Source organism: Cupressus sempervirens, chromosome 4 (assembly GCF_028749045.1).
Source record: "Cupressus sempervirens isolate cs-2001-9-10 chromosome 4, ASM2874904v1, whole genome shotgun sequence".
Taxonomy (NCBI): domain Eukaryota; kingdom Viridiplantae; phylum Streptophyta; class Pinopsida; order Cupressales; family Cupressaceae; genus Cupressus; species Cupressus sempervirens.
In genome coordinates this window covers 919207757-919231785 of record NC_143121.1, presented here as the reverse complement: position 1 = coordinate 919231785, position 24029 = coordinate 919207757, and the positions used below count along the sequence as shown (strand labels likewise).

The 24029-nt window shown below is 41.1% G+C and overlaps 2 protein-coding genes across 2 annotated transcripts in view; both read left to right on the top strand.

The window, feature by feature from the left end:
* The window catches only part of LOC149564401 (uncharacterized), a 95867-nt gene extending 77155 nt beyond the window's left edge, over positions 1 to 18712 (top strand). Inside the window, exon 2 of the mRNA XM_089827456.1 lies at positions 17159 to 18712. Within this exon, the coding sequence (XP_089683582.1) occupies positions 17360 to 17704 (345 nt within the window). The 5' untranslated portion in view covers positions 17159 to 17359 and the 3' untranslated portion in view covers positions 17705 to 18712. The remainder of the gene's footprint in view (positions 1 to 17158) is intronic.
* Positions 1 to 24029, top strand: part of LOC149564400 (damage-control phosphatase At2g17340-like) — a 238791-nt gene that overhangs the window by 137599 nt on the left and 77163 nt on the right. The window contains exons 6-7 of the mRNA XM_089827455.1: positions 9389 to 9517; positions 10324 to 10410. Coding sequence (XP_089683581.1) covers positions 9389 to 9517; positions 10324 to 10410 — 216 coding nt within the window. The remainder of the gene's footprint in view (positions 1 to 9388; positions 9518 to 10323; positions 10411 to 24029) is intronic.

Genomic DNA, 24029 nt, shown 5'->3' with positions numbered 1-24029 from the left:
TTGCTAACTGACAAGGATTATATCCTTAAGATTGCTGAGATATATGCTAAACAGTCAAACAGAGGGAAGGATAAGATTGACGAACTTAATAGAGAGCTGAAGCACGTTTGTGATGCTTTGGATGAGGCTTGATTCTCTCTTCAAGGTGCATAAAGTCAGATCAAGGTCATGAATCAATCTCGGGAACACAAGGATAGAATGAGACAAGAATTTTTCCTAGAAGTCATCGATGAACTTGAGAGCATTCAGCAAACTTATGACTTGGATAGCTACTCCGAACGATTAAGTAGCAAAACTTCAGATCACTTTCAGCTAATAGATAACCCCTTGTTTGAAGTGGCCGCTGACTGGACGTCCGATAACCCACTTTTTATGATAGATGAGAGAGTCTCTCTTGTTTTCCTTGAGGAGGAAGAAATTGATTTCAGACCCTGGAATACTGATTCAGATCCTGACAGTGATTCAGGGACTTAGCCTGGGAATGATGAATCAACTTTTGTTGCTTATCAGTTGATCAACCCCAACATATTTTTTGATTTCAACCCTCTCAGGAGTTGGGTGATTTTCCTTCATCAGTTGCTAAGTAATTCTCGGTGGAGTAGCCATGTGAGGAATATGGTTATATTTCTAGCATCTTCCAGATTCATAGCACCAATGTACTTGGAAGTTCCAAATGTTGATGACAATGGTGTTGGTTTTGATGTCCTTGAGATAGTGGTTTTGGCTCATGAGCAACTCATTTCCTATATCACCCATTTAGGGCAGGTCTTCACACTCTATTGGGTTACACATGGACCTTTGATATGCCTCTACCTCATCATAGCAGCGAAACGACATAACAGAGTTTGAGATCCAGGTGTTGGCAGATTATATCTATGGTTGGACGAGGATTTTATTGTGGTCATGGAGCTAATCTGTGTTGATCATTTTACAGGTGCACGTGCCAAGTTCTTCTAGAGAGTAATATGGGATCCAGGAAACTGGTTGACAGGTGGTTTACAGTGTGACACCTTGCTCCACAGTTTGGCCAAATTTGTTTTCAGTTCAAGCTACAGGGTCAACTGCAGATTCTTATGGGATCCTGGTATTAATTGCTTGAGGGCAAGCAATCTCAAGGAGGGGAGACTTGTAATGTCCCTTTCTGGGGACATTAGAAATATTAAGGGGGTCATCTCTATAATATTAAAATTTGCTAGGAGAGCTGAAACATCATTAATTAAAAGTCAAATTAATATTCCAAGTGGACAAAAGAGGACAAGGAGAGATAAGACGAAAAGACAGAAAGGTAGTCGAAGAGTCACAATTGTGAGAATAAGTGGAGAAGAGACCCTTTCATTTGGTATGCTTGATTTTACTATTCAATTCAGTTTTCTCTCTTGGAGAGTTTCAGAAAGCTTTAGCTTTCAACCCGTGTGAGGATGTAGCCCCTCGTGTAGGCAAGCAATGGACACAAACCCATTGCCCGGGGAGATATCATCATAGGTGTCTCATTGAGCTTACAGGTTCTTTTCTTGTTTTCCAATCTGACTGTAACATCTGTGTATAAGATTGGATTTGTGGTTGGATAGTTATTATATTGCTGTTGTATAATACAATAACGTTTTAGAGGTTATTTTGAAATTGCTGAATGTTATACTGCTGATGAATAGTGCAATAATACGCTTTCAGATTTGTTGGAAGGTTGTCGGTTTAGCATTTTGATTTGTATTGCATTTTCCTTATACTTGAGTCTTTAGTATCATGTTGGAAACAAAGATTTATTGGAGTTAGTTCGGGTTTATTTGTTGTTCGTATTTTCCATTTGCATGTGGATGTATTGCTGGGTGTGCTATTTAAGAGTGAGTTTGATTAAATACCTATCTCGATATTTCATTTGTTATTTATATTGTTGGTTATTTGTTAATGGGTCCGTACTCTGAGATTTATATTTAAAAGGGAAAGAGAAAATCAGGCTCAGGACAGTACGGTGCTGTTCGGATTTGTTACATTATTGGTACGGGTCATTACAAGTATCTATCAACGTCTCAATTTTTGAGAGAGATGCTGCTAGGTGAATTGAGGAAGCTAGTTTTAAGAAGCCAGACTTTTCAACTAATAAATGGTCTTCTCTATAAGATGGGTCCCGATCAAGTACTACGACAATGTGTAATGGAGGAAGAAGTGCAAAGTGTTCTAAGGGAAGCACATGAAGGTCTGATATGTGGCCACATGGGACTCGACACAACAGCACAAAATGTTCTGCTTGCTCGGTTATGGCGGTCCACACTTTACAATGATGCAAGGGAATGGGTGTTGAGCTGCGATACATGATAGAGAGCCGACAAACCATTCAAGAGGGACTTCATAACATTAAATCCGTCCCATGCCCAAGAGTTGTTTGAACGTTGGGGACTAGACTTCATCGGTCCATTGAAGGCGAGTAGGGCCTAGCGCTGCCGATACATAGTGGTAGCCACAAAATATTTAACAAAGTGGGTAGAGGCAAGAACACTACCTAATAATTCTGCAATCAATATGGCTAAGTTCTTGTATGAACAAATCATCACACGATATGGCATACCTATTCAGTTGACAAGTGACAGAGGGGGTCACTTTGTCAACCACATGATTAGATTATTGATGCAATTCATTCTTGTTTGTTTATTTTATAGAGGGCGATCCATAAATATTGGAGCAATAGCATTGTCGACCGCACCAGGCTTCACTTATTGCCATATTTTTATAATTTTGTTCCTCTTCTTGACACACCTCATCAGAAAATTGCTTGGAAATGCAATACGATCTTGTCTTCAGAGTTATTTTTGATCTTGTAGATAATGACATTTTGGAGTCTATTATTTATTTGTGTCCTCGTGCACTTTGGAATCACGTTTGGGAGCTACATGGAGATCTTGATGTTCAACCCTTCCCAGATGACCCTTTTGTAACTCTTCATTCTTAAGAGAAGATAGCCTCTGACTGTGAACCTTTGGAGGTTTTTGATACTTATGTTGAGGTATCTTCAGAGGTTCTTGCTTCTTCAAACATAGTTAATATGGCTTCTCTCATTGACATTTTTTCGGAATGATTGATTGGGATATTCATCATTCCTAACCAACAAGACCATCATTATCCTTCATATTTGGTTGGAGGAAATATTTCTCTATATTCATTTTTGGAGTGTGCTTTATATTAGTTTCCACATAATTTCAGTTTGTCATAATCTTGTTTAATATGGGCATGTACCCGCATGAATTGTGGCATCAACATCCTTCATGGCCAAGGAGACACATCAGCAATTTTCAGAGACATTCATTCTTCATGCTTTTATCTTTCATTGCATATCCAGATGGGAAGTGCACTTGCACCTATACATGGGAAGACAAGTTATTTGTAAGGATTGGATCTTGTTTTGTCATCGAACACCTACCATTCTTGCAGGAGATTATTTTGTGTGGGGAGTGGGGGGTGTGATTTAGTCTGTATGCTTCCCTCCTAGGGGCTATCAATTGAATTCTGTGATGGATGTAGTTCTTGGGGGGTATAGATTTGAGACTTCTATGCATCACTTTCTTCATATCTCTTTTTTGGACAGGAGTTTTGCCCCTTCAGTTTTTTTCCTTTTCTTTTCTTGTGAGAGATTAGCTGTGCATGGGTGCCTAACATGGCCTTGTAGCTGGAACCAATATATTGCATCTTCATGTTAGTCTTGGATCATTTGAATATTAGTTTTGCTCCTGAAATTGCACTTAAGGAGGGGGGCAGGGTGGGTGTTGGAGTAAATATAATTAACTCTAATTAAGTTTATTTAGGATAGCTTAATGACCTGCTAAAATCATTTAATAATAGTAATCGTAGGTGTCATCTAATATTTGTAGCAAGGTAGTTATACCCACTCTCTCCAAATTTTATCCCACATTGGCTGTGTTTGTTGTCCTTTGGGTGGTAAATACTTTATATATGTTTACCATACAGGGTAAAAGGATACTTAGCACATGTAGTATAGTAAGATATAACACAAAACAGATACACTTTACTGCTTACAATATGATTTAGATGATTACAATGATGATTTCAAAGTCCTTTCTAGACAGTGTACATATACTTTCCTGAAGGGGTGACTCAATCGTCACGTGCTTGTTCGGATACAATTCTACCCATTGGCTACAATATAGAATTTACCGACATCATCCCCCCCAAAAAATAAAGTCGTCTCTGGACGACAATTACAAAATATCCGAGATATTAACAAAATAGAATACACTAACTGTGACTAACTATAACGGGATAGATCCTTTTCTATCACATGACTTTCACATTCGTCACCAAACTAGTCTCCAAAACACATTGCATCTGTAGCCTCTGCTAACACAGTGTTGTCTCCTTAGCCAAGTTGACCTTGATAGCTACCCGTGCCGCCTTCTCTGCTTCCAACTCCTAGGTAAATTGAGCCAAGTGTCGCTCTACTGCCTCCAACTGGATGATCAGCTCCTCCCGAGCTCTTTATGCATCCACCAAGACAACCTCATGTCCAACACCTACTTTGAGTGCCTCAAAGCGTAGCACCCCTCTTGAAAGGCTTGCTTCAGTGCTCTCTCAACCTTTGGCACACAGACACTTCATGCATGCAGCAGCTCCAGGTCTCATCAACTGGTCACACTTCCCACGATTGATAGCTGAACTGATTGGGGGTGTAGAGGGCATCGCCCCAGCGGGGTGGTCTAAGCGTGCTCCCTGTCGCGATATAGGTTGGGGTTGAGGGGCAGCACTTCTGCCGTCAAGGCCAAATTAGCACCCTCAAACCCACACAAAAGTCCATGTAACACACCATTTTTGTGATATTCTTCTGATCCCATACTCTTTCTGCCAACCGTTTACGTTTTCTTCACTACCTGTTTATGTCTTTCCCTTCGGTACCATACATTATTCATTATGAACTTTTTTGATTTATCATCCTTTTTTTTTAATAACTCCTGCTTCTTGGAGAGTACGGTTACATTCTTTTCTACCTATGGCCATACAGATGGAATAATGTTCTCCCAAGTTTCTACGATAACCCTTCTCTTGTAATCTTGTTGGCCGTACGACGTACGACAAAACCACGAAGTGCTTGCTGATGGTCGTACGGCTTTTCCTTCTCCAAATTCCTATCATACGAAATGGCTCCTTGTCTTTGTTCACTGTTATGTTCTAAGTTGTTATTTTGCTGATGTTATATAACCATGGTTCTTCCACGCCGTCGTCCTCTCACGCTTGCTGTTGCTTCCGTATGGACCGTACGGTATGGTTTTTGCTGCCGATGTTCGTACAAGTTCACCGTATGGTCTCTCCCCTTCACTGTACAGTCACCCAACCTCCAACAATTTGGCTGTATGGTCGTACGGTGCACTTTTGGGCCTCTTCCTGCAACTTCCCCGGTTGTACGATGCGTTGCAATGTCTTTGTGTTCTTCCGTATGGGCCATACGTTAGTGCTCCCAATTCTGTACGGCCATACGGTGGCTGTTTGTGTGTGCAATTTCTGTTTCTTCCCAAATTCCTTACGGTTCTGATTTTCTCTCTTTATGCTACTGTATAGTTCTTCACGGCCGTACAGTCCTTTAATACTCTTTTAATTTGCTAATCTTGTTTCTTATTACTTTCATACTTTCGGGTTTGTACTTAGAAAATATGCTCAACTTTATATATTATCTACATTTACATATATACATTAATAATTACTACTTTTATACTATCTCTCAATTGTTCGTCCATGGAGGTGCGTTATTTCTTTCATGATAGTCTTTCAACTTTGACCCATTCACTGCATCGGCTACTTCCTTTCCGTCAAGCATCCATAATTTTATTGCTCTCTTATCGCCCACTTCACGGATTTTATATGGCACGACCCACTTTATTTTAAATTTGCCTGGTCTGATCTCGTTGCGCCCATTATACTTCAACACTAGTTGTCCCAATTGAAATCTGTTAAACTTCAAGTGCTTGTTGTGCCATGCCTTATGCTTGTTCTATGTAACCTTTGTGGCCCATTGTGCCTGCCTTGCAATCATCGCTAATCAAGTTTATTTAAATTATACAATCTCTCCCTCAAACTTTCCATATCTCCAAGCTTGTTTTCGATCGCAATCCTCGAACTTGGTACTATGAATTCCATTGGTTGTCACGTGTTGCCGTCAATAATTGTATTCTTGATTTTAGAACCTTCATTTCATATTGCTGAAGTTTTTATTAATCCCTTCCTCTTTGATTCCTATGCAAACCGTATGATGTGTTTTCCTTGCCACCGGTACCTTTCTACTAAATCCGTGGTGCACTAACATTTTCTTTCTGCGTGGTCCATTTACCATGTATTGTACTGTAGAATCTTCCCTTTTGCTGGGTTCGTATGGTATGTTCTTCTGTTCAGCTTCAGCCGTAACCGCCTTTTCTTCTTCCACTTCTCTGTATTTCTTCGGACATTCATTTTTCTCTCCTTTCTCACCTTCGTCGACCCTTAACATATTAGAGCTTAGAAAGAGCTCGTAATCCTCCATCTGCTAGTGGAATAGGCCTTTCACCGAGTCTAGGTTATCATCATTCGACCCTCTTAATCTCAACACTCCTTTGTCCAGTTCCATTCTCATCTTTCCTTCATTCTCACTCTGGCCTTCACCTTTTGAGTCTGACAACGTTGCCTCCTCTCCCACCATCTGTGTGTGCAGGTTAATTATAAATCTTCGGCCTTCGCATTCCATGGATAGGGTATTTCGTTTCCAATCATGTTTTATTTTTGCTTGCACCAACCAGCCCTATCCAAAGATGGCGTCATACCCTTTTCTTTTCAGTGGAATGACTGCGAAATCCAATAAAAGTGGTTGCATACCAATAGTTACCGACTGTGCCATCAAGGTTCCCAATGGTTTGATCTTGTGCTGATCTGTTGAGCAACTGGAATGTTGGTGGCCACAGCGTAGGTTTTTAACTTTTTCCATATATCTTCTAGTAACACATTCACGCCTGACGCTCCGTCCGCAATTGTGTCTGTAAGTACAGTTCCCAAAATGCCCATCTCGACTACTACTGGATGCCTTCCTATCGTGAGTGCCAATAGCATTGGGTTTGTTGCCGTGGTTCCACTACCATCCCTTCCTATTTCCTTCGTCGCTTTCGAAATCGGTGTCATATTCAAAATGACTGTTCATAACTGTGGCATTGTGAGAAGGAGGTCATTTAATTTAATAGGGATTTTTGTTTGCATTACCTATCTTATCATGTTTTGTTCAGCTAAGTTCCTTTTCGAGGTATCGGTAGTGTCTTGCAACTTTCCTATTTTCATCTACTTTTCCAACTTTGTTTATGCTTGCTGTAACCTCTCCTTTTCTTCTTCTGCATCAGGATATTTTGCCTTCTTAGCTTACTCATGTGTAATGGCTAGTACCTTCTCATCACATGCTTCGATACTTAGCAAATTTACCCCCTGCTTCGAGCATTTTGAATCATTGTGATCTCTTGGACCACACCATCTGCATAAGCTCTGCGGCGTCTCCTTCGTGGTAAAATCTTTGGTGAAGTGCCCCCAGAGATTGCACGCACGACACTATATCATTGGTCGTCCACTCGCGTTGTATTGTATTCGACTCCAACCTCCATTATTATTAGTGTTATTATTATTTCCACCCATTCTGCGCCTGTTATTGTTGCGATAACCTCTTGAGGTTGCATCGTTGTTTGTGTTTGTTTTGGCGGACACTTCCTGCGTCAGTAATACTTGTTGGTGTCATTTTGACGTCATATTAAATGGGCACTCCTTTATGGAATGTTCTGCAACCTAGCAGATATCACACAATTGTTTCTTCGGACATGAACCCTTTGTGTGGCCTTCCTCTTTACAATTCGTACACCACAATTCTCCTTTCATCGAGTCCAGATTCTTTTTCAAGTTTTTGAATTCTTTCATCATCCGTAGCATATTCTTTTGTAATGTTCAGACTTTCTTGCTTGATTCTTCATCACTGTTGCTACTTTCGGACGATGAATCGTTTGAATCTGACAATTTGTGCTTCTTCTTCTTACTTGTTTTTTGTTCGCTTTCTAGATCCATCGCCCTATTATACGCATCTGTGTACAATGCTGGAGGCACAATCTTCATTTTCTTTTTCAGAGCCAGCCGTAGCCCCTCCACAAACCATCATTTTTTCAATCCATCAGCCGGTTGACTCTCCATCTTCCCGATAGCTCTTTCAGCCATCTTGCATAGGCACGAATGTTTCGTTCTTTCCTTGCTTTGTGCTGTATATTTTTGCTACAATTTCATTGTCATCTCTTAGCAATCGAAATTTTGCTATGAACTTTTTTCTAACTTCTACCCATATAGTTAGCTTCTAAGGAACTGCGTCTACAAACCAATCAATTGTTATGCCCCGTAGGGTTGCTGGAAACTGCCGGACCCAATCATCTTCATCTGTTACACCGTTTGCTGTCCATATTGTTTTGCTGTCAAGGATTGATTTCCTGTTTTAATCTTGAGGGTTCACAAAGAAACCTAGGATTCCTAGCCTGGACTTTGTGCTTGAGCTTTACCTGCATATTTTTTCTATAGAGTATTTTCTATACATGGTAATGGGCATGAGTATTCATGTTCTAAGCTAAATATATAGAATGTATAATGCTGATTTTTCAATTGTTATTTTTGGAGAAGATTAAAACTAAGTTATGTTCTTGTAGGCTTTGCAAAAGCTAGCTAGAAGAAATTTAAAGAGAATCTGACTCTATAGATCATAAGGTTTCTTTTGCATTAATAGAACTTTAGAAGCAATCATGTTCTTTGTACAATCAAGAATGTTTTGGTTGTTGCAGGTTGCTACTGATCTTTTGGGATTGTCTTTTCTCCTAAGTTTGCATAAGATTCCTGCTGTTGCTCTTATGGTTGGTAAAAAACCAAATACATGTTGTAGGAGGTCTTAGGTGTAGGATCTGTAGTTATGGTAACTGACTGATTCTGAAATTACGTCTGCAAGTTTCTTCAATTTGATTTCCTTCTCCTTAACAGATTATGTAGTTGAATGTATACTTGCTGAATATACTGAACTTGGCTGTTTCCTTCCTCAATTCTGTACAGAAACTTTCATTGTCAATGCCTTTTTTTAAAATCTTCTTGTTACTTCTGAACCCAGGCCAAAGGCACGATTTTTGAAGATTTCATTATTATACTTTTTCATAGTTTAGAACATTATGCGCAGACTTGTATGATTTGATATTCATAGACTGGGAGTTTAAGACTAAGTGTAGTTCAAATAAAGTAACTATTGTGTTTACTACTTGTTATACCTCCTAACTACCCAGCTCAACTAGCTATAACAAGTACTAAACACAAGTTACTATATTCAGACTATATTAAGCAATGCTAACTCTTTGTCTGTAATTTACTGAAGCTTGCAGAAGTGTTTGCAAAGGATGGAATGTCTTTTTTGGCCAGTTGTGAAAATCTATTAACCCGTCCATGGGTAATAGATGACTTGGAGGCATTCAAGTTAAGCTGGATGAGAAAATCTTGGAGGAAGGTAAGACTCTGGTTTATTAATTCTTTATTTCGGACATTTTTGAGAGCCTTGGTTTCCTGAAATTAATTTATGATCAATGACAAATGTACTGTTACCTGTAATAATATAAGAGTAGGCGCTGCTGTTGATGCTGTTGAACTCTTTTGTGTTTGACCATGTATTTGATGTTTTCTAATCAACAAGTATGGTTAAAAAGTAAAAATAGAGGAAATTGGATGGGAGCAGAAAATCTTGAATTCTCATTTGATGGAACTTAGAAGAGGGAAAATACTTACCTAGTAAACTAATTGTTAGAGTTGAGAGTACAAAATAGGCTAACACAAGTTGAGAATTTCAATTTCATATTAAATCACATATTTGGTCATAAAGCATGGGTTTGATAATAGCCTTGTGACACTTTTGAAATGGCACCATAATTTCTTTTTTCTTGTTGACAATGATGAATTAATTACATCAGGAAACAGATAATGGTTATCCTTTATAAATCTAATTGATCCCTCAAGTCTAGTCATATTATGTTGTTATATGTAATTCACATGTTTGGATTGTATAAACAAATTATCATATGTGTAGCATGGGAACATGTACCCCTTAATGGCACTGTTCAATAACTTTCCCAATTCATTTTGGACATAAACTTATTTGACAACAATGCCAGACATATGACCCGAATCTGTGATTCTATCTAGAAGGAAACATTAAAGATTTACTGTCTCATAAAACTTCAATCCATTGTTTTGTGTTTTCAATGATTTATGGAAATTTATATATGTGATTAACTGTTCTTATGTATGCCATGTTTACAGGCTGTCATATTTGTGGATAATTCTGGTGCAGATATTGTGTTAGGGATTTTACCTTTTGCAAGAGAGTTGCTTCGACGAGGTACACAGGTCTGACTTTTTTGAACTGAAGGCGAATAATCAAGTCATCAATCTATATATCAATAAATCATTTTCTGGATTAGTTTATTGACAACTAGAAAGACACACATCATTGTTTATTTAGACTAAACCTGTAAGAGCTGTATTACCTTTAGCATCCACAGTTGCACAACTAATTAGTTTGCAATAAAATGCATTTTATAATTGAAAACCCGATGACCCAACAAACTATTATTTTCTCATGGTACATTTCGAACCGGTGTCCTTTTATTACTACTAATCTTGAATTAATGTACTGAAGAAATATAAATATGGTTTGCTTTGCTGGACGAATGAGTATGTGAAGTTTATTGGATGAGACTTGATGTGTTTGCACTTGTATTTTGTTATTGAATTCTTTGATGTTTATAAGTTTATAACTTACATTAAAAAAAAAAAAAACTCTTTTACGTGGACTGATGTGGTTCTAGAAAAGTGCTGTTTGAAATGGCTTATCCCAGCTTTTTGGCACCACCTAGCATTGGTATCAAAAGGCTACACTTAAGGAGACAGTTCTGTCATGTTCTTGAGAATCCAAAAATCATTGGTAATGGAACTAGAATCTGCTTTCATGTATAGAAATTTGAGACACATCAGTTGAGGAGTTCGTGGGAATATACCCTTTCTCTGAGAGTTAGGGGCACGGGAATACCGCATATGCCCTTGGTAGTAGTTGTTTACCGTATGGGGTAAATAGTTTAATGCATGCAGACAATAGACAAGAACATGTAACACAACAATACTCCTTTTATTATTCGCATATATGCCAAAGAGATTACATAGTGCTTACCATGATGATTACAACCATAATTCAAAGTCCATTCTGAACAGTGTACATATACCATTCCGAAGTGGTGACTCAATCGTCACGCATCCTTTCAGATGCTAATCTACCCGTCGGCTATTTTATAACTTTACTGACAACATGCTAATCTACCTGTCGGCTATTTTATAACTTTGCTGACAACATCATCACCCCCAAAAAGAAAAGTCGTCTCTGGACGACAATTACAAAATATCCACCTGTGCCACTTTCTCTGCTTCCAACTCCTGGGTAACTGAACCAAGTGTTGTTGTACTGCCTTCAACTAGATGATCAGCTCCTCCCGAGCTCTCTAGGCATCCATCAAGATAGCTTCACATCCAACACCTACTCCAAGTGCCTCAAAGCGTATCACCCCTCTCGAAAGGCTTGCTCTGTTGTTCTCTCCACCTTTGGCACAGAGACACTCCATGCTTGTAGCAGCTCCAGGTTTCATCAATTGGTCATACTTCCCACGATTGATAACTGAAGCGACTGGGTGGGGTCGAGGGGCAGCACCCCCGCCACCAAGACCAAATTAGCACTCTCAAAGCCACCACAAAACTCCATAGAACACACCATTTTTGTGATTTTCTTCCGATTCCACACTCTTTCTAACAAGTGCTTATGTTTTACTACCTGTTTATGTCTTTCCCTTCCCTTTGGCATCATGCATTATTTATTCTAAACATTTTTTGATTTGTCATTGTTTGTTTTGTTTTAGCAGTAGATTCTTCCTCTAAGTTTTTCTTCTACTTCCTCTTTCTTGCAGACTCCATTTGTTCTTCTGCTTAGTTAGGTCAGTTACTTCTCCATACAACCTTATTTCACAAATTTCTAGGCGTCCGTACCACCCTCCGGCAAGGCTTCTTTGAACGGCTTTCCTTGTATGGCTTAAAATATTATACGTTCTCTCAATGATTCAACCCGTAAAGTGATAGAAGTGGTACGAATGTCACTAGATCTCATAAATTCCTCTTTTTTCTGCATCATATGGTATTCTATGCCAATCGTACAGTGTGTCATGACGTCCGTATGATTGTAGTGTATCTCCCACTTGCTTGTTGCGTGTACAATGTCCTATAGTCTTCAATTGAACCGTATAGTTTTCCTGGATGTTCGTACGGTTTTTGTTTAATGCCCATACAGTCGGTTTCATAAACAGTCCCCGTACAGTTTTCCACTGTCTTTAGATGTTGTACGGAGTTTCCAAGATGCACCGTACGGTGCTCGGAAGGGACTGTACGATTTCTACAAGTTAGTTATATGGTCGTACGATGCTCTTATAATTTTTTTTTTTTTTTCAATTTTCAATTTTTTTTAATTTGCTTCTTACTTCTGCTCATTGTTTGTTGATGGGGGAATAGTTCTGGCATGGTATATTTTTAACTTGGAATCGTTCACTATTTCCGGAATTTCCTGCTTGTCCGATGTCCGTAGCTTTATTGCTCCGTTATCACCTACTTGCTCGATTTGGTATGGCCCGACTCATTTGACTTTAAACTTCACCGGTTTAATTTCGTTCTGTTCGCCATACTTCAACACCAACTGTTTAGGTTGGAACTTATTTAGTTTTAGGTGCTTATCATGCCACGCCTTGCGCCTGTTCTGCATCACCTTTGTGGCCCATTGTGCCAATAGCCGCTTCTCCTCGAGTTTGTTCAGATTATGCAATCTTTCCCTCAGGCTTTCCATGTTGCCTAACTTATTCTCCAGTGCGATCCTCGGACTCGGTATCATAAATTTTGTTGGTACCATTGCCTCCTGTCCAAACATCAACTGGAACGGTGTGTGTCCCGTTGTCACCTTGTATGCCGTACGGTATGCCCAGAGGGCAGAGGGCAGTTTCTCCTCCTAGTCTTCGCCTTCGACCGCACATGACTTGTAGATGATTGCTACCAAGATCTTGTTCGTAGCCTTAGCTTGTCTGTTTGCTCTTGGGTAGTACGGGCTTGATAGAGAGTGATATATCTTGAATTCCGTCGTTAACAGTTTAATGACATGATTGACAAAATGCCCTCCACGATCACTCGTTATCTGAAGTGGAATCCCATACTGAGTGATTATTTGTTCATATATGAATTTTGCTGTACTGACTGCTGAGTTATCTGGTAGAGCCTGTGCTTCTACCCACTTCGTTAAGTACTTGTAGCTACAACTATATATCAACATCGATGCATTCGGCTTACTTTTAGGGGTCCCACGAAATCCAATCCCCATTGTTCGAATAATTCTTGTGCATGTGAGGGGTTCAGTGGCATAAAGTCTCTCTATAGCATCTTTCCAGCCCTTTGGCAAGTGTCACTCTCAACAACCCATTCCCGTGCGTCGTTGTACACTATTGGCCACCACAGTCCTGCCAACAATATTTTTTGCACCGTGGTATCAGGTCCCATATGTCCTGTTGGACCCTCATGTGCTTCTTTCAACACTCGGTATTTCCTCCTTTAACACATTGTCGCAGGATGTGATCAGACCCCATTTTGTACAGTAATCCATTAATCAATTGAAATGTACGACTCCTTATTACTAATTTCCTCCTTTCATTTTGTGGCATCTCCTTTGGTGGCTGTCCCGTGGAAAGGTACTCCCCAATACTTCTGTACAATTTTGGCAGTACTGCAATTTGAAATAATTGTGCATTATGAAAATCATCATTCACTCCATCGGCCGGTTCACTTGTTTTAATTCGCAACAGATAGTCTGCACTGACATGGTTCTTCCCAGGCCGTACAATGATCTTGAAGGTGAATTCCTGCAACAAAAGTAGCCACCGACTGATTCTTCCTAGGATGATAGGTTTATTTACTAGATACAACAGAGCTTGATGGTCTACATAAAACATGAACGGTGTTGCCAGCAAGTAATGTCGGAACTTTTGTACTGCATAGACCATTCCTAAGGCTTCCCGTTCTGTTGTATTGTAATTTTGTTCTGCTTTTGACAGTACTTGGCTGAAAAAATACACTGGGTGATCTAACCCGTGGTTACTTGTTTGCACCAAAGTTGCTCCTATTGCATAATTGGATGCATCGACGTGAACATGAAATTCCTTGTTCCAATCTATGTACGCCAATATAGGTGCTGTGGCCAATCGTACCTTCAACCCTTCAAATGAATTATCCTGTTCTTTTTCCCATTTGAACAGTTCCCCTTTGCATGTCAATTTGTCTAGCGGGTATGATACTTTGGCGAAGTTCTTGATGAATCTTCTATAATATCCTATGTGTCCCAGGAATGACTTCACCTCTGTTACATTTGTAGATGGTTGCATTTCCATTATCACTTTGACTTTGTCTAGATATGTTTCAATCCCTCCTTACAGATTATATGTCCTAGTAATTTTCCTTGCGGAACCATGAATTTGCATTTCTTTGTATTTAAGTCTAGTCGTGCCCTTCGACATCTTTCCATGCATTCGCCCAATGCTGCCAGATGTTTGTCTTCGGTGCTGAATACAAACCAGTCATCTAGTAATGCTTTGAAATTTCCGACAGACATTTTGCCAAATGTGTGCAATATGATCCTTTGGAATGTAGCCGGCGCATTGCACAGGCCGAATGGCATTCGGTTGTATGCATACAGCCCTCCTACCACAAATGTTGTTTTAAGTTTATCCTCTTCTGCTATGCCAATTTGATTATATCCCAAGAACTTGTCCATAAATGAATAAATCTCATGTCCAACTACCTCCTACAATATATTGTATGTGAATGGTATCGGGAAAGGGTTATCGTTGGTAGAAATTGTGTATCAACTGACAGGTCCCTTCGGAAAGGTTCTTGTTATGTAGCCGACGAGTCCCTTCGGGAAGTTCTTGTTATGTAGCCGATGGGCCCTTCGGTAATTGTCATGTAGCCGACGGACCCCTTCAGGAAGGTTCTTCGAAAAGTATTTATACCCCCTTCGAGAAGCATTGTAATCATCGGATCTTATCGAGCATAATGTACTGTTTTGGCATATGCGAATAATAATAAGTTCTGCTATTCATATCTATTGTCCGTGCATTGATTTCTTTACCCAGTACGGTAAAACATTTGGCGCTATTGCCCGATGGACCTGGAACAAAGGCTGGAATGAAATCTGATGCCGAATCAGCTAAATAAAAATAAGAACACGGTGAAGGACAAGGATGAAATACGCACAGCTCAGGATAATCTAATTCTGGCACAGTAGGCAGAGCGCCGAAGAAGATTCCAGAAGATTGCCGACGAAAACAAGAGCGTGGAAGGATTGTTGAAGGAGACTCGACAACGGCTTGATTTGGTGGAAGAAGTGAGGGAGGAGTTTCTGAACCTGCATACGCCACGGGAAGAGAATCCTGACGGAAGGAGATCGACTCGCACGGCTTGGAGTGCCGAAGGAGCACGAGCGTAGAGTGACCTCTTCGTTCGAGATATACTTCCGGAACGAACAGCTTCGGTTGACGAAATCTCTTCTTCACCAAACAGCGTGGAAGTCGAAAACAAAGCGGGTGTAGAAAATAGCGCGGGTGTGCAGAACAACGCGGGTGTGCAGAACAGCTCGGGTGTTCAAAACAGCACGGGAGCTCAGTTGAGCACGGGTGTTCAGAACAGCGCAAGTACACAACAAAACCTTCAACATATAGTGATAATGACAGGTCCAAAAGAAAAGTTGCCTAAATTTGATTGTGAAGGAGCCACCGATACGATTTGACATTATAAAACATGTGAAACGATCTGGAGAGCAAATGGCATAACAGATACGAATGAATGGGTCTGACAGTTTCCAGCCACCCTACGGGGTGTTGCGATTGATTGGTTTACTGACATGGATCTGCAGAAGTTAAACACTTGGGATAATATTAAGGAGTTTTGCTTAGAATTTCAAATATTGCGTGACGATAATGAAATCGTCGCCTAGATATTCAATACCAAGCAAAAGAAGAATGAAATAGTATGGGTCTTCGCTAGGAGGTTGAAAGACTTAATCAGTAAAATGAAGAATAAGCCGACATATGGGCTCCAAAAAAGATGGTTCATTGAAGGCCTTCACCCCAAGCTACGGAAAAAGATGAAGATCGTGCCACCATCGACATATATTGAAGCATACAATCGGGCATTGGACCTCGAAAGTGAACAGAAGACAAAGAAGAAGAAGAAGACCAACTCATCCGATACAGATGACGACAAACCTTCAGAAGAAGATAGCAGCGACGATGAAGGTAGTAGCAAAAAATTTCGTGCTCTTCAGAAGGACATGTTGCGGATGATGAAGGAGTTCAAAAACATGAACAAGGAGACTAAGGGCAATGACCTATGGTGCACAGAGTGCAAGAAAGAAGGCCATACGAAGGGATCATGCCTGAAAGACCAATTTTGTGAGATTTGCCAGATTATGGGACACTCGGTAAAGGAATGCCCTTTCAATTTGAAAACAAGAACACCACAACAAGTGTTTCTGACACAGGCAGCTTCCACGTCAGGAGGGAACGAAAATGCAAACATTGATGGTGCCGCTTCGGGTGGGTACAGGAATAATAGCAGATGGCAAAACAACAACAATAGCGGCAACAACAATAATGGCAGAAGGAGTCGAATTCAGTATGATGCGAATGGTCGGCCAATAGTTCAATGCCGCGCATGCAATCTGTGGGGTCACTTTGCTCGAGAGTGCACAACGACGAACACACCAAAGTTGCTATGCCAATGGTGTGGACCTGGTGATCATCACTATGCTAAGTGCCCGAAGTCCGAAGTAAACTTGATTACTGTTGGGATGGACGAGGAAGAAGTTCTAGCAATCACTCGAAAATAGGCGAAGCTCTACCCTGATCCGACGGAGGAAAAGAAGACTCTGGAGGAAGCCCGTGTAGAGATCCAGAGAGCAACGCAGGTAGAAACGACACACCTGAAGGACACGCTGGGTACCTCTGTACGGAACTGTGCAGAACAGAACATTGTACAACAAATATTGCAAGCTGAGGTGCCCGTCAGGATAAATGATCTGTTGCTCACTATGCCTCAGCTCTAATCGACACTCACAAATATCATTCCCGCTTCTAAACTTCCAGGAGAACATGGAAGTGAGTAGGAAAATGGAGCAAGTATAGCGGACAAAAAGGAGAAGGAAAGTGGCGCAAGTGCAGAAGATCTGATGCTGTTAGCTCTCTCATTCGGACGCCATCCGACGGTCGTCGAAATGGGAACTCTCGGGACTGTATTGACGGAAACGATTGTGGACGGAGGATCTGGTGTTAATGTGTTGCCTGAAGACACCTGGAAAAGGTTGAGGCAGCTGACATTATGGCCGCATACATTCCAGCTGCTAACGGCCGATCAACATGGAATCAAGCCATTGGGAGTCTTGACAGCACAACCAGTGATGATTGGAACACAACCATTCTTGTTGGATTTCGTCGTGATTCCACTGAAGCGGAGAGGATATGATGCCATTCTGGGCCGGGGGTGGCCGATACAAGCCAAGGCGAAGCACGATTAGAAGAAAAATACTTTATCACTTGAAAGCAAAGGGCAGAAGTACATCATCGATCTACACACTCAAATGATCGGGGAAGAAGCTCTATCGTCAGATTCTGAAGAAGAAGAGGATGAAAGGAGGCTGAATATGGAACTAGATCAGGAGGGAGTCCTGTGGTTGGAAGGAGGATTGACAGACGACGATCTGGATTCAGTAAATGGTCTTTACCACTGGTAGATGGACTATGAACTCTTTCTGAGCTGTAATATGTTAAGGGTCGATGAAGATAAGAAAGAAGATGGAAATGAATGTTTGAAGCAACATAGAAAAGCTGAAGAAGGAAAGGCGGTTACGGCTGAAGCTGAAGGGAAGAACATACAGTATGAACTCGAAAGGAGGAAAGATTCCATTGTACGACCGGGCGGGAAGAAAGTATTACGTCGAACCACAGATATAGCAGAAAGGTGCCAGCAGTAAGGAAGACACATCATACGGTCCCCACAGGAAACAAAGCGGAAGGGTTTAATAAAAGTTGCAGTAGTACGGAGTGGACGTGTTATTGACAGCCAGAAGGAGCAGCTGACGGAGTCCATGGTATCGAGCTTCAGAAACAAACCGGGCGATATGGCAAACCGGATAGAGAGATCGTGTACCTTAAATAAACTTGATGAGCAATAGTTGCAGGAGTGGGCTACAGAGGTGACACAGAACAGGCATAGAGCATGGAATGATAAGCACTTGAAACTGAACAGGTTTCAGTTGGGGACATGGGTGTTAAAGTACGATGGCTAGAATGAGATCAAGCCAGGCAAGTTCAAAGTTAAGTGGGTTAGACCATATCAAATTCTGGAAGTGGGTGATAATGGAGCAGTAAAACAATGGATGCTAGAGAAAGGAAGTTGCCGACACAGTGAATAGGTTGAAATTGAATGTCTGCCATGAAAGAAGTAACGCACCTTCGTGGACGAACAAGTGAGAGAAGAAGACTGTAAGTACTGTACATATGTAAATATTGTACATAGTTATTCGAAAAAAAGAAAAAAAAAAAGAGAAAATGGAAAAGATACCGTACGGCTTTTAAAGGATGGTACTGTACGGATTTTATATGATAGTGATGTTACCGTACGATTTCTAAAAGACACCCACCGTACAAATTTTTTGGAGGTTTTGAGCAAGCGTACAGAAAAACATTAAGTCTGATATGTATCGTATGGATTTTAAAATGAGGATGCAGTTTACGGTTTCTAAGTAAAGGTTACCGTACAGATTTTTTGAGGACTGGTTGTTGCACGGTTTTTAGACATTGTACGGATTTTTTGTAGTAGTCATCGTACAGAGTTCTGGAGTGAAGCTACTGTACGGATTTTTTAAGTCAATTTTTGATAAGCCATCGTACGGCTTTTAAGCCTGTGTTCTTGTACGGCTTTCTACCTCACCATACGGTGTTTATAAAAATCTAAGTACCGTACGGATTTTATCAGAGCACTTGGCGAATGGACTTTCTTGATGTACGAATTTCCTAGGCAAAGCCTGGCGTATGGATTTCTGAGACAAAGCATGGCATATGGATTTTGAAGTTTTCTTTATATACTTGAAACATTAATTGGATACTAATGCCGTACGGATTCCATTTGCTGTACGGATTTGTATGGTTTTGAGGTAGCCGTACGGATTTTGCATAATATGGGGTACAATTTTTGCATAATGTGGCGAATTGATTCTATAAGTTTTGGCGTACGGCTTCTACTTGTTATTGCATTTAGACTTTAGAGGACGTTACAGGATATTGCATAAGGAAGGAGTCAATACGGTGGCAGGATGTATGGTGTAGCTGTACATTGGTAGCATAAAAGGGTGACAGGAGGTTTTTTAAAACGAAAAAAAAAAAAAAAAACGTTGACAAATCAAGAACGCTCAGAATGAGTATTAGATGATGCCATAGGGAAGGGGAAGCACCAGCGGTTGCCAAAAAGAGTGTGGGATTAGGAGAAATTGCAGAAATAGTGTGTTCAGTGCATTTTTGTGTGGGTTTCGGAGTGCTGATTTGGTCTTGGCGGGCAGCGCCCCACACCCCGTGGGGGCGCTGCCCCTCGACCCTGCCGAGGGCGTTGCCCCTTGGACCCCCAGTCGTTGCGGATATCAGTCGTGGGAAGTGTGACTAGTTGATGAGACTTGGAGTTGCTACAGGCATGGATAGTGTGTGTTAGAGGTGGCACTCGGAATAGGTGTTGGCCGTGAAGCTGTCTTGGTGGATGCAGGGAGAGCTCGGGAGGAGTTGATCATCCAGTTGAAGGTAGTTCAGTGTACCCAGAGTTGGAAGCAGAGAAAGTAGCATAGGTGGCTATCAAGGTCAGCTTGACTATGGAGACAATGTGTTTTGGAAACTAGTTTGCGTAGGCACAAAACGAATTTGAAAGTGATGTGGAAAATCTATCTTGTTGTAGTTAGTTGTTTGAGTTTTGTTCTGTAGTCGTCAGGAGACGACTTTTCTTCTTGGGGGGGATGATGTCGTTGGTAGAAATTGTGTATCAGCCGACGGGTCCCTTCGGAAAGGTTCTTGTTATGTAGCCAACGGGTCCCTTCGGGAAGTTCTTGTTATGTAGCCAATGGGCCCTTCGGTAATTGTCATGTAGCTGACGGACCCCTTCGGGAAGGTTCTTCGCAAAGTATTTATACCCCCTTCAGGAAGCATTGTAATCATCAGATCTTATTGAGCATAATGTACTGTTTTGGCATATGCGAATAATAATAAGAAGTTCTGCTTTTCATATCTATTGTCTGTGCGTTGATTTCTTTACCTAGTACGGTAAAACAAGGGTCCTTGATTGTTACTTCATTGAGACACATCTGAAGTCGACACAACCTGATTTGGGTGGTATCCTTCTTCAGGGATATTACTATGGGTGACACCCATTCACTTGTTTGGAACTTAAAATTGCGATTGAGAATAAGTTAGGCGACATGGAAAACTTGAGAGAAAGATTGCATAATCTGAATAAACTCGAGGAAAAACGACTATTGGCACAATGGGCCACAGAGGTGACACAGAATAGGCGTAAAGCGTGGCATGATAAACACTTAAAATTAAATAAGTTTTAACTAGGCCAGTTAGTATTGAAATACAATGGACAGAACGATCAAACTTGGAAAGTTCAAAGTTAAATGGGTTGGACCGTAAAAGATACGGGAAGTTGGCGATAACGAGGCAATCAAGTTATGGACGCTAGATGGGAAAGAAATACTGGATGCAGTGAACGGGTCGAAGTTAAAAATATATCATGAAAGAAAAGTTGCCCTGCCAACGAACAACTGAGAAAAGAATGACTGTAAATACTATATATATGTAAATATTGTACATATGTAAGATAAGTAAAGACAGAGTTAAATATAATTTTTGAGTGCCACTGCGAAGTAATAAAGTAATAAATGATCAGATTATGAAAGCAATAAAATTTGGAACATGATTGTTAAATTAATAGACATTAACACAATTAGTGGAAAAATTGTAGCGTATGGCATTGAGGAGTGGGTTAAGAACAGCAAGACCTGACAATTAGCATTGCAATGTACGAGCCGTACGGAAGCCCTGCTCATATATTAAAGTCACCGTATGACCAATAAAAGGCAAACAATTGTTAAAGACTATGAGGCAGAGAACAAGGCAAAATATAAAAATTGTACAATGTACGGCAACAAGAAAGGCGGAGCATAAAAAAACAAACACCATAGGATGTAAGGTGAGGAGGTGAGTCAGAGCAAAGAGACCGTACGGTGTACGGGGAAAGAAAATAAAAAGAAAACCGAGCAAAAGGCCGTACGGCGTACCATGGAAGAAAGTCGAAGTAGAACCCACAATACGGTGGATAGTACGGTGAACAGCGGCAAAAGATAAAGGAAAGGACCGTATGACAATGTCAACTTGGAATAGGGAATGTACGGCTTGATTTTGTATGGCCTATACGCTGACATGAAGTTAGTAAACAATTTCGTACAGTGAAGTTAGTACGGCCGAAGACAAAGAGGAGAAAGGACCTTGCAATCTAAGATTATAAAGGGAGAAGGAGGACCGTACGGTCTACATTTGTAGAGAAGACAACAAGCCGTACAACCAGAAGCAAGGTGAGCCAATAGACATCACCGTACAACCAAGGGGTGTGTGTTGAAGACTTAAAACCGTATTGTATGATATTTCTGTGTGCATATCAAAAGCAATCGTGCAAGCATTGTCAAGCAGGAGACAGGAAACAAATTAGTCCGTACGGACAAAGCGGGTGTAGAAAGGCTGTACTAGAACCAAGGAGAAGTTGAACAGCTAAGAAGTAGCTGCGACAGCCGTACTTTTGATAGCCGCATAGATATTGTTGGCACAGCAAAAGAGAAGCCATTCACAAGGCATTGAGGGAAGATCGTACGGATCCATACGTCTAAAAAAAAAGGAGAGGAACAAGCATGTATGGAGAAAACAATTGACCTAACAGTTTGTTAGCTTTTTAGCAAAACGACAAAGAAGTGATAAGTATGTAGTTAGCCAGAAAAAGGGCTTGGAGAAAGAAACTCGATCAAGATTCAGCCATGAGTCAAAATATGCAGACAGTGCCTTCAAGAGTGCGACCAAGTGGAAAAGACAAGGGGAAACAAAGGGCCAAAGTGCAGAACCAACCAGATGTATAGCTAACACCACAGAACATAGCATTCGAAGGGTTGAATGGGTTGGAATGCAGAAAATGGTGGAATGAAAGTCTGGATGACCACCTAGTCAAAGCAAGCATATGGAAGGCACAGGTAGAGTGGGCAATCCGGATGCCAGTTTTTTGTATTCGGGATTTCGAAGTTGTCATGCGTATCATGATTGAGGCATATGATAGGCATTCTCGTAAAAGTTCGGTTCTATACTTGGAATATGATTTAGTGGTATCATTTCGGTCAATCGACTTCACCAGGGTATTTGGCATACTAGGGGTGGCACAAGGAGGAAAGAAAATATACAACAAGCCAAAAAAGATGGACAAAGAGAGAATTACAGCTAGTGGAATTAGTGTGCAGGGAACAGGTACAGCAGAAGAAAGATGCCCTTACCGACACCTCGAGGGGAAGAGGGTTGCAGAAATCAGACATTAGAGAAGGCCATTGGAGGTGCCTCATGGACGTGATAAAGAGTCGACTTACAGGGTCAAGTAGGGCATCAGACATCTCCTTTTCACAGGTCAGTATGATGAATGGACTCATGAACGGAAGGGTTTATGATTGGGCTTCTCTATTGGCCGCATGCATGGATGAGTTCATGACATTGCAACATAAAACATTTTACATGCCACACTATGCCATCGGATTCTTTTTGGAGGCAACTGCGAGGATTATACTGAACGAAAGGCTTGAAATCAAGCTGAGCTTGATAGTACCCGACGAGCCTCCAATAATGCATTGGAGACATTTAAACACACCTGGAGGGTAGAAAGGCATTGGCCAAAAGAGGATGCGGTAGGAGATAGATGAATTCGGAAACATGGATAGTGGCTAGTAGGATACGTCTTCTGAGGAGGACGACTCAGAGGAAATGGAGGAGGTGGAGCAAGATGAGGAAGAAGATGATGAGGAAGTGGGGTGATCACAACAACCCTACTTCACTTTTCGTAGCTGTTGACGGCTGCACCAGTGATAGCTATGCCATCTCTTACATCATCACATGTACACACTATGACAGATGTTCACATTCCAGGGTTCGGGCAGTTTAGGCAACCAGTGGTAATGACTCCAGTCACCCTAAACCCCAGACCACGGCAAGCTGCAGGAGTATCTTCACACCCAGTTACCGCCCAACCCTTATGAAGTTGAGGGACAACATCATCGACAGATACACACACGGAGACAACCACAACTAGTGGTTCAGCCAGAGAAAGAGGGGAGGGAAGAGCTGACCCTTGTACCACACGAGTACGGATTACCCCAGTCAGCAGCACTAAGTATGCCTTAGCCACATCTAGTGGCAGAGTTAACAACCACAAAGGGAGGAGATAGTCAGGGAAGGGCACAGGAGCAGGTTCGACTAGAGGTGATTGGGATAGATGCAGTAATGATAGCTGACACATTGTTGGATGATGCAGTGGATTAGAGTGTTGATTTGAGCATGCTGGAAGCAGAGTACCAGGTACCAGCAGCTGCACAGATTAGCTCATCGAGTTGTGCAAGTGAGTATTTGAGACGGTGATCACTTCCCCCTGTTGCCAGAGGCCCTTCCATCTAGTCTCCCATGAGAGAGGACCTACAGTTAGAGGCGATATGGTTGAACAATGAGGTTGTTGAGATCCCTTCAGTGCTAGAAGTAGGAGATCAAAGTACAATGGCATCG